Here is a 12,626-nt window from a genome sequence, read left to right as displayed (position 1 = left end):
AGATTACAGTTAAGACATCATTAATAAATAAAGAGTTCATTTCAGATTTACTTCGCTTTAATTTTCAGAGGTACACTTGTCTTGCACCAGACAGTTTTTTGCTCGTACCTTTTTAATATTGTGCGTCATAGAAATTTAAGGTAAAAACCGAACCTCAATTACTCAAAAATACCATCAAATATCTTTCAAAATTTAATAATTCAAATGCAAATAAAATTAACTAATTAAAATTTATTTTTTCGTTAGAGTCCTTGATTAAAATACGGCAATAACAACTTAAAAAGGTGAATTAGGTTTTGTAATGTTAAAACATTTTGAGCTAGTCGACCTCACAATTTCTTATTATGCGCATAACCAGAAAAGCTCGAGATGTAAAGAGCTTTGTAATCCAGCTTTTAGCTGGTTCTCTACTATGTGGTGCATATGACCAAACAATGTCGAACTAACTACAAAGTTCACGAATAAAAGCACAACGTTTCTAAGAAGTTTATCAAACAGGTTTAATATTCAGAAATTTTTCATTAAATTCACTTTGAACCTATTAAATTTCACGGTAACTAACTGTTGCATTTCAGTGAATGTATATATTTATTTTCATTTTTTATCATTAGTGGAAAAATATGTGTTTTTGAATTCGATGCAGCTGTATAGTACATTTAACATCAAACGCACCCCACTAGTCGAACTGTTCCATTTTCGTCGTCCCTTATCTCGTTAGTCGTTCACTTTCTTTGTTATTGTTTTCGCCTTTCTAGACATCAAAAAGGGTCTAACAAAATACATTACGTCATAAAGAATGAGACCATCTCAGCCAGATGACGTTGTCTATTAATTTAAAACAATGCCTATTGTGATTTTGGGAAAAGTCTATTTTTTTATTAACTCCAAAATATATTTCTTTTACTTACGTTACTTCGCTATAAATTGCTACAGATTCATAAAAAGATATCAGCATATTATATTTTATGTGTATGTTCGGACCAACCAGGCAAGGCTTAAATACGGAACTAATCAGCTTTACCCTTAATTGAAGTGTAAATGTTCAGCCTTAATCAGTGTAGTAAATGTTGAAATTTTAGATTAAATATCCAAGAACACGTTTCCGCCATTTGTCACGGCACAAACACATCAAACTTCTACGCAACTTATTTGTTCTTGGGATGTGGAAAGAAGACAATATAAAAGGTTTAATGGGATTTGAGATACTAGCCATTACTTTAGACGAGCATGTTTTTAGTTTTAGTGTAATCCCTTTATCAGGTATTTGCAAATACATTTAAAAAATATATATGATATGTTTGTTGTTCTGAGAAGTTTATCACGTCAATCTGAATTCGTCCATCATAAGTGCAAACTTGCAGAATACATATAATTTAAAGTTCTAATAACTTGTTAAGCTAATTGTGATTTATGAAGTGTTTCTGCTAATAACTTCAACTTTACATCAAGTGTCAAACGTCAAATTAAACTATATCACATCCAATTAACACTTCTTTGAAGTGTTTTAAAATAAAATTCATTAATCTTCTTAGAAACTTTGTTAAGACTATCTTATAAGACTATTACTTTCTAATTTATAGTTACAATAGTATGTGCATGTACACATATATTGTGTTTATATTACAGTAAGAAAACATTGCCCACTTTTCAGCAGAAAAATCGATCGAATTCTCCAGAAATTGTGCAACAGAAAGAAACATGATGGATCACGTATTCACTCAAATTATTTGAGCCCTGACAGCTTACTTCTTTCTGCAACTGATTAATGTGATAAAAGCAAATAAATGATTAAAATAAGCTTATTATAGGCTATTTCACACAAATCAATTGTGCCAGTTATAACTGCACAGCACATGTAATACGTTAAAGCATTGTCTCGCCTATTTAAAACACACATTAGAGCGTGCACTTTTCCAAATCCTACAGTACTCTATTTTTAATGGATAATCTGGAAATCGATAGAAAGGCGAAATGAATAATTGCTCGCAGGTTTGTTTCAACTTTGAAAACGAAACCATAATACCTGATCGGCGTGATATGGACTCCAGAAAGTGTGATAATATATTTTAAAACTCCTAGTATTTACACTTTAAAAGAAGGACTTTTAATTATTTCGCCAATGGGGAAATAATTATGATTTGATTTTGATACTTTGAATAATTATCAAAAATTAATTAATTGATTAATCAATTAATATCTGTGTACATGTATGACTACCTAAAATGTCATAATAAATTTAATAATTACATAATTAATCAACTGATATATTTTCTAAAATGTTAAATCTGGGGAAATAATTATGATTTGATTTTGATACTTTGTCTATTTATCAAAAAATAATTAACTGATTAATTAATAATATCTGTATTATATGTATGTCTACCAAATATGTCTAACAAACAGGTTCAAAAAATGATAAATTTAATAAATTTAATAATTTACATAATTTTACAATAATTAATCAACTGATATATTTTATAAAATGTTAAAGCTGGGGAAATAATTATGATTTGATTATGAAAAATTGAATAATTACAATAATTAATCAAGTGATATCTATTTTAAAATGTTATACAATAGTTACAAAAATAATATTTCAACGTGTTTTTTCCTCTAACAATATAACAATTATGGGACAAGTGATTTGAAAACTGAGTCATTACTGCTTGCATTATTGCCAAATGAATTCATTGCGCCCCAAATTTGTTTGCACCGCTGAAAAAATAGTAAAAAAAAAGAATGACAAATGTACGCAGTTGTACTCGTTGGGAATTTCAAATCCATTTAAAATGAATATTTTAAATGTTTTGGGCATGGGGAAATTCACAATCGTTAGAACGTTTTCATCCTGCAGTGCCGCAGTGTTTAATCAATTCATGTATTCAGCGAGCGCTTTAATCTTATTTAGTTAATTTTGATTGTTGATTTTAAAGAAGATAAATTTGGCGTTCCGAAGCGTTCAACGTCTTTATTTAATTAGATTTCGGTTCGGCGAAATCTAGGTAGCACCGATCGCAGATTTAATCAACGGAAATTATAATTTAATAAAGTATACTTTGGTGGATTCTGGATGAATTGCTAATTATTTCGAAACGGATCCGATGGTTGCTAATTTCCAAACATTTCGGTTGGTGCTTTAAACGCCGATGAAGCTTTATTAAAATATTTTCAGAATTCCGAAAGGTATGACAATAATAAATTTATATGTACTGAAATCCTGAAGAAATACCAACTTATTTTAATATTAATTGAATGTTTTATTAAAAGTGTTATGATAAAATATACAAAAAGTACTCATATTAAATGAACATTGTTAAAATTATATTTAATATATTTCCACGTGTATATTTTCCTCAAAATAGTTTTATATTATCGTAAATTACATATTTTTATTAAACAAAATTTTTGTTTCTTGAACTGAAATATGTTTTTGGGATTATTATGCCATTTTTCTTACTTCTACTGATTAATATCCATTAATACATTAATTCGTTTAAAAAAAATGGTGAATGCGCTTAAAATAAATTGTCAAGAAATTCCTGCAATAACATATTTTTATATAGATTTTAAATATTATATTACGATCGCAGTAGTAATTATTTAAACAGAACATTTTTAATTAATGCATTATTAAAATTATTTATTTTTGATAATATATAAATTGATTATTATTATATTAATAATGTACACACATATGCAAACTATTGATTTAGCAAATATTTTTTATACATTTATTTTGAGAATTCTGAACAAAATTTTTGTTTCTTGAACTGAAATATGTTTTTGGAATTATTAGGCCATTTTTCTTACTTCTACTGAATAATTTCCATTGATACATTAATTCCTTTAAAAAATGGTGGATGCGTTTAAAATAAATTGTAAAAAAATTCTTGCAATAACATATTTTTATATTCATTTTAAATATTATATTTCGACCACAGTAGTAATTATTTAGAAAACAGAACATTTTTAATTAACGCATTATTAAAATCATTTATTATTATTTATTTTTGATAAGATATAAATTTATAATTATTATATTAATAATGTACACATATATGCAAACTATTGATTTAGCTAAGACTAATATTTTTTATATATTTATTTTGAAAATTCTGAACAAAATTTTTGTTTCTTGAACTGAAATATGTTTTTAGGATTATTAGGTCATTTTTCTTACTTCTACTGAATAATATCCATTAACACATAATTCGTTTAAAAAATGGCGAATGCGTTTAAAATAAATTGTTAAGAAATTCCTTCAATTATTAAAAAAACAGGACATTTTTAAATAATGCATTATTAAAATTATTTATTTTTATTTAATTTTGATAGTATATAAATTAATGATTATTATTATATTAATATATATATACATATGCAAAATATTGATTTAGCTAATATTTTTTATACATATAATTTGAGAATTGTGAAAGTTATATAATAGGTACGACAATAATAAATTTATATATACTGAAGTACTGAAGAAATATTAACTTATTTTAATATTAATTAAATGTTTTATTAAAATTGTTATAATAAAATAGACAGTACAAAAAGTAATTATATTAGGCCATTTATTTGCTTACATGAAATAAATTATTTTAATATTTTCTGTGCTAAATACATTTTAAATTTTTTTTCTGACACTGACACAAATTACTTCAGCCATATTTGTTTAAACACTAAAACAAAACAGTAAAATGAAGGCAACAAATTCACGTATATCTTGTCAGAAACCAAATATAAATTGTGGTCTTAATGAAAGCATCCTTCCTTCCACAAAGAGCAACAAATTTAGTAGGTTCAGCCAGGAAATGTGTTTAGAGTATATGGAGCAAATAATAAATTTCCTTTTTGAAACTTGAACGTTCGATGTAAGCAAAACCGCAGTTTCCAGTAACAAAACATCGGTGTTATTAGCACATCTCTTCCTCAGAGCGGCGGCGATAAATTTGGCGGGGCATCTTTAATTTTCGGTGCGGCAGACATTAGGGCCTTAATAAAGCACGGGGCCGTCGCTTGGCGGGTGCGTAAATTCGATGTTTTTCGAGTGTTAAGTAGCCGTGCTGCAGCTAATGATATAACGGAACGTTGCGAGACTAAGGTTTGAAATTTCGACCGCCGGGGACCATACGGTGAATACAACACTAATATAATTAACTTAACAGCTTTTTGGTTTATTTTGGGAATCCGAGGGAATGAATTTTATAGCCGTTCAGGGGCCAAATTCATGCTTTTTACAACAGATGAAAAGTAAGTCAAGGTAAGGGGATTGGAAAGACCAATCCGAAAAGGTCCCTTCTGAATCTCAGGATCATTCATTTAAAAAACAAAGTAGCTTTGACTGACCCTTTCCCATTTTGATACTATTTTAATTTTCCATATTTACCAAAATGGTTGAATAATTAAAATTAAATTTGAACTGAGAAGTAAAATTTATAAATTTTTTAGTTAAATGGAATTCCCATAAACTTTGACATGCTAAACCTGATAATCATACACATATTAAAGGTTAAATTAAGCCTGCATAAAATAAAGTTTAAATTTAAATTTGCATTCAAAAGCAATTTTGTACCCTTATTGAAGTAAGAAAATAAGTAATAAAAATTTTACACATCAGAATTCATAACCCACAATTCCCGGGAGTGTTATAATTTTTACAGTGACAATATAACCAATCTTGCTTTTGTGAATTCCTGAATGGAATTATGTTTTATGCAAATTTCATTTGTACTCTCAGTGAGTCCACGTTCAGTTTTGTTGACCCAAAACTTGGTAATAAACCACCGTAAAGTTGACGGAGATTTAATTATTCCTGTTGGACCAATAAACGGTGAGATTTTGCCCAGTTACACACTTACATCTAAAGCAACTTTATGATTAAATACAAAGTCAACCGGTACGACTAAGTAAATAACAGCATCGCTGAAATCGGAAGCCACCGAGGGCCGAAATTAATACAATCCCGAAAGTAATAAATATTTCATTTTACCTGAGATCGATACGGCAGAGAACATTCCGTCGAAACGGGCCTGATCTCCAGTTATGGTATGTCAGGCTCGGCATTATCGGATCTGCCGTATCGAGTCATAAACAAAAATAATTGTCGATGAGGGAGGATTCTCTTTATGAACGGAATTACTTCGTCATCCGGGGAATAAGTAATGGGTTTTAATATATTTTAGAGCGGAAAAAATTTATTGTTTTCTCGGAAATTAGTATTCCTTATATGAATTTGGATTCTGCGAAGTGAAATGGGAGAAAGGGGAAGTGGCAATAAGAGCCTGCAGAAATTATACTTCATGGTTTTACGGACTTATGCAAATTTGTACGTGTTTCTACTGGCGATTGTTATGAAATTGTACTTTCAACAACGGAAAATTGATTGGGGAGAATGCAACTACATCATTGTCAAGGATGACGAAAAATGGACAACTCTTCTATCTAACGGAATTACTTATGCACTACTTTCTTCTTCAAATAAAAACCGTAACTGAATTTGATTCTTAAATCTATTTTTGACAAAGATATATTTCATATTATCAGAATATTTTTAAATAAAACAGTAAAACCACATTCAATAAATTATTATGTAGTTACAATGGAATAACAAAATTAGAATTGCAAATGTAATTCGTACTCCCCTGTCTGTTGCTAATCCAATAATTTAAATTTCACTGTCATTTTCCTATTTACATAATTTACTTAAAATTAATTATTTAAACATTTATCCGGTGTAGCACTAATGGACTAAATATGTAATGACTGCAGCATTTTAATGTTGCACACAATAACCTTGAAAAACAGCACACATTAATTATGGGCACTCCACCCGGACACATAAACCACTATATTAATTTTTCAACTTTCATATCACTCGTGCGAAGCACAATTTCCTGTAATTCGTCACCCTTTCTATCGATCAATCGTGCGACAAAGAAAAGCACGGATAAATATTCATACGCACGTCCCGTTACTTGTGAAGGATACCTGAAGAGAGGTCATAAAGTAAAACATTAAGTTTTCAAGTGGAAGAACTTGCATGGCGGACGTTTTATTATTCTTCGATTTTAATCCTCCGGCCGGCCGTTTTGGCACGAAACAAAGAAATTACCGCATAACAATGTTGTCGCATTATGTTTCTCCGTCGGAACAGGCGGAAGTAATCAGCCGGTTTTCGAGTCACGTAGTTCGGTAAAAGCGGAAGAACAATTTAAAAAGATCCGTTTTCCATTTTGTTTATGTCGGTTAAACAACCGACAACATCTGATACGCCCCCGCATAATAGGATATCTGATATATGTATATTACATACAAATGTAAAACAGTTTAATTGAATACAACACATAAAAAACTTTATAACAAGGCTTTTGAAATACTTTAATTTTATTAAAAATAATTGGAATGCCGTAAACTTGTTAGGGGAAGCTTATTTACTCTCATCGGTAACTGGAAACGTCGCAATAAACTACATCAACTTGTATTTTATTTCGTGTAATTATCAGTGAAGGGCGTGAATTTACCGGAATGGTTTTTTCCTGTTTAAAACGTCCATGGTCGTTAAATTAATGGCAAATTGCGGTTTAAAAAGTGATTCCGATAAATTTGTACTAAATGGATGTTTATGTACACGAAACAGTGATGACAACTTAAAACTGTGCTCTGAAATGCCAGACAAAAGTTAAAGCAAATTATTAAATTAAGTCTTATTTAATGCGATAAATTTACGTAAATCTAAAGTCAAACAATTACCGTGTGTAATACGTTACAATAGAAATAATAATAACAAAAATATTTAACAACAAGAGAATTTTCATGAAATGCTTTATTAAAATATTGTATTCACGTTCTATTTGACAATGACAAAAACAGATGAAAATTTTAAACAGTACCCTGAATATCCACACATTTATAACATGTTCAGCGATCATATTTTAAAGGTTGTAAAACAGAATTAACACAAACCTTGATTAAGAAATACTAAATGTTAAATATTTCATTAAATCGATTTTGAAACGATCTTTGACATTATGTTAAATGACACCATCTTTACTGAATAGTATCCATTAATACATTAACTTGTTTTAAAAATGGTGGATGCGCTAAAATAAATTCTTGCTATTACATATTTTTATATAGATTTTAAATATTATATTACGATCACAGTAGTAATTATTAAAAAACAGAACATTTTTGAATAATGCATTATTAAAATTATTTATTATTATTTATTTTTGATAATATATAAATTAATGATTATTATTATATTAATAATATACACACATATGCAAAATATTGATTTAGATAAGACTTTTTTTACACATTTACTTGGAGAAAATTGTGAACAAAATGTTATGATAAAATACATAGCACAAAAAGTAATTATATTACGCCATTTATTTTCTTATATGAAGTAAATTATTTTTAATTTTCTGTACTAAATTACCAGATCGATAAACAATAGCCTTTTTGTCTTTTATGCATATGTTGCATTTCTATATTTTGTTGTATTAGCACGAACCTTCTAGTAAGACGTAGGTTTGTAACGCTGCCTTGTGCAGTCTAGTTTGTTCTTTTTAGTAGGCGGAATTAAGTTGCACAAATAACAGTGTAAATTGGGCCTACAATCAAATAAAAGCTATTTCAAAGTCGTTGAGCTGAAAGTTAATGAAACCTCTCACCTCTCGGTGTCATTATTTTACCAAATTAATGTACGCAGTGCTTTACACCATCAATTGGGTTCCAGCCTTTTATTTATTGCACTCCTTTGGGACATATTAACAGGTTAAATTAATATATGAAAAAAACAGGATGACGATGCAGTAAATTTTTTAAATTGGGGGATTAAATGGTTTTCGTCTGCGAAATTGTAGCGTTTGAAACTGGAAGGGCGTGAGAGTTAATTTATGTCTTCCATGAACATGATTTACCCTTTTTGCCGAATATTCAGGACGTTGTTTTGAGGTATAATAAATTACACAGCCATTTTAGCAACATACAATTATATTTTATTTATGATACAAAATAACAAAGAACTAAAAAATATATTTATCCAGCATTTGATCAACATGAACTAATTAAAATTCTATCTTCGTAATCTGGAAATATTTTTTAGCCTTTGATAAAACATAACAAATATCAAACACGTGTTTAAACTTCGTTTTTCTTTAAATCGAATCGCATGTAAATCTGTAATTTATTGAACTATAAAATATTCAATAGTAGGAATTTAAGCAGTGATATTTCAATTTGTTCTCAGCTTAAAAGACGATTCAAAATTTTTATTTTAGAATTGCAATAGAAATATATTTATTTACAATGAATGCAATTCATTTTCATAAAACTTTATTATGCTCTAGAGGTCGAAACATTTTATGATCTTTTCAAAATGGTTAGCAATATAAATTGAATTAATTTTTAATGTCAAATCATACATATAAATTTATGTGTTACCGTTTATGTACCTCACAACAAGAAACTAAAATAGCATAATAAAAAGAACATTCTGTAATTTGTAATATTTTATTACTACAGAGAACATTTTGAAATATAAATAAACTAAATTTATATCATTTTGAGTGACTTTTATTGTCATTATAATTTCATTCACATTTTGCTTTCTTATTAGAAACTAAAATTTGTTCCATGTGTTGGATGAATTTAAATTTAACTTGCGTTCTCACCACCATCTATTGGATAGTAGTCAGACAAAAACCAGTTACAAGTTTCTATATTAAATCCTTCTTACTTCTTTGGGCTTTCTGAATTTATATTATATTCTTCAGTAAAATTAAACTCTTTATTTTTTTACTGTTTAACTATGTAATTGTAATGTAAGTTAATTTTTAATATATATTTTTTGAATATAATAACCAGGACAAAACTTATTTGAATTTTAAAAAATTTGCTCTACTTTCTGCCAATAGTCTCAGCTTGAAATACTTTAATAAAAATAAGATTTTTGTTATATCTGTTAATTTGTTGTCATAACTCAAACATAACTTTTGAAAGTTTTGCATTGTCGATGGATGCACTTCAAATTATAAGTAAATAAAGTTTTATTAACTGAAAAGTTGTCTTCTTTATCAGGATTCAATTTATTGTCGTTGGTGAAGCATAATCAAAGTTCAAGCATCGAACATGCAAAGTTTCTGTTTGAAATTTATTTTCGTTTAGTTTGAATGACAGTAAAATCTACAATTTATTGGAGTATTGGAGATTGAATGATAGGAATTCGATTTGTAATATTTATTTTACGGTTCAAAACAAAAACAAAAAGAGAAATTTATTGATATGGACTGATTTTAAATAGTAAATATTACATAAAAGTTATATATTTTAACAGCCAGCATAAATATATATGAATATCACAAATTTATATTTAATCAAGTTAAAATTATAAATATTTTTAAAAATATTGTATAAAAACATTTAACATCTGAATGATCAACCTACATATGTTAACTTAAACAAAACACAGAAATAAAACAAATCTCTTTAATGAGTAGTTCGTTCAATAAAATTGCAACATTTCCGATAATTTGCCAGCATGCCATCTTATGGACGTGACACCGTTTCCAATTATCGGTGCCTTACATTCGATTAACCACCCACCGATGTTGGCTTATTGCAATCCGTACCCTGTATCCCTGCAGCCCCCGCGGCACTGATCGGTTAATTTCAACTCGCAGACGAACATCTTGTGCACAACTTTCGGACAAGTCTCGTCTGGATCGTTGGCCCTGATGTTGCTTGTCTCACCGTCGCTAATTGTCCGCTGAGCCCTTTATCCCCACTCACTTTAATTGGCCACGTTCAAACTGGCGGAAAAAAAGTTTTCTTATTTTGTATGCCGGAGGTGAAGGCGACGGTGTGAGAATTGCAGAGATCTTTTATAGGTGGAGAGTGGAAAAGCTCGACTTTTGGTTTATAACATGGAACACGTTTAGACTTTATTAGCTAAATTTCTATCTCGAACTTTTTGAGGGTTACGGCTTAATTATTATTATTAAAATTAAACTGAAAGTGGTGTTAACCTGAACTAATCATTCTCCGTCTGATTTATTTTAATTAAGATAAATATTAAATCATATAACTAAAGAAACTATCTAAGTTTTCTAATTATTATATTAATTCTGATTAATTTTAATTTAAAAGTATATAGCTAAACGTATATGTTACAGAGGAATATAGGATGAATCACACAGTACACCATTTCGTTCGAACAACCGACGTCTTTTTGGAGACACAAATCTCCCACTTCGCGAACAGTTAATTTTTTTCCACAGCTCAAACAGAATTTCTAGCCAGGATCAAACAAAGGGTGTGCGCCTTTGAAAGAGGCCATCCGAAAAAACCTGAAAGCGTGCATTGTTTTAAAAAAAGACGACCTTATTCGAATTTTTGTCTATGCATAAAGTCCTCGGGGTGAAGCGGCGGGAGATCGTGCCGCCGATCATTTTCTGTAGAAAAAAAGTCCTTATCTTATCTGAACTCATCTCATTATTCAGATACGTCGTCTGAAGGGAAGGAAGGCACTTACGGTGAAGCGCACTGTGAGAAATATCAGCCAGAAATTACTTCTTTTCACTTCTTTTTCCTACACTTTACAGAAACATAAACAACAGGTGAATGATTAGTTTACAACGCATGTTTTTATATTTTTTCATGCTCCGGTTGCTACAATTGATTGACGTCACAATTCTGTGGCCCCTAATTGTCTCCTGGAGACCAGCACTTTCTCCAACTGTACGATTAGCCCCAATCCCCAGTCCATGCACATTACTTACGCGTCACCCCCTTTTCCAGGTCCTCGTAGTATCCGCACAGGGCCAACTGTTGCAGCACCGAATTGGGCAGACGGCATAGCTGCTCCACGCGACGCAGCCTCGCACATATTAACTCCACGTCTTTCACATTACGGTCGCACGGCCTGAAAATAACATTGGCTTAAATAAAACTTGAACAAAATATTTGGCTACGGGTACAGCAAAAGGGTTGGCTCTCCAGATATATGTGTGAAAGCGGGAAAAGGTGGAAATTGACTCTGGATCTGTCTTTTATTGACGAGTCTAGTTTCTTCAGGCCACTTTACTTTGTCACCAAGTAAATGGATCTCTCTATTCTATAAGGGATTTCATATATTTTTATGGATTTATAAATACAATTACATCTGAAAATTTAAAAGCAATAATAATACATGAACGAAATAAACTCAAACATAAATATTATTTTAGTATGGAGTTTCATTTAAAACACAATATATTAAAATTTAATAAAACCAGCACCAGTTCTCATCTTGTGTATCACAAAATTTAATATTGCGAACTTAAAATTGGATTTTCATGAAATCCCTGTAAGTTTTTGCACACCTCATTATAACCAACAGACAAAGCCAATAACAATATTAGAGAAGGATCGTAAGATCTGCACCCACGAGGTAATTAAAAGTTCATAAAGTCCCATTCAATTTGCCCAGAGTGGGTGGGCATCATCAAATAACTGTTTCCTGAACGTTGGTTATAAAGTAAACTGCAAATTTCTTATAACGTCTCTTTACAAAACTTGGGTCGGATAACTCAATAAATTTACTTTGTTATTATAGAAAGTAATGCTTTGACCCA

At 29.8% G+C, this 12,626-nt stretch overlaps 1 protein-coding gene across 1 annotated transcript in view; it reads right to left on the bottom strand.

The window, feature by feature from the left end:
- LOC109609621 (rap guanine nucleotide exchange factor 4) overlaps positions 1 to 12,626 on the bottom strand; it is a 71,895-nt gene that overhangs the window by 39,967 nt on the left and 19,302 nt on the right. Inside the window, exon 2 of the mRNA XM_049967790.1 lies at positions 11,793 to 11,935. Coding sequence (XP_049823747.1) covers positions 11,793 to 11,935 — 143 coding nt within the window. The remainder of the gene's footprint in view (positions 1 to 11,792; positions 11,936 to 12,626) is intronic.

This window comes from Aethina tumida, chromosome 5 (assembly GCF_024364675.1).
Source record: "Aethina tumida isolate Nest 87 chromosome 5, icAetTumi1.1, whole genome shotgun sequence".
In the NCBI taxonomy this organism is placed as follows: domain Eukaryota; kingdom Metazoa; phylum Arthropoda; class Insecta; order Coleoptera; family Nitidulidae; genus Aethina; species Aethina tumida.
This window is presented reverse-complemented; position numbering and strand designations above follow the sequence as displayed.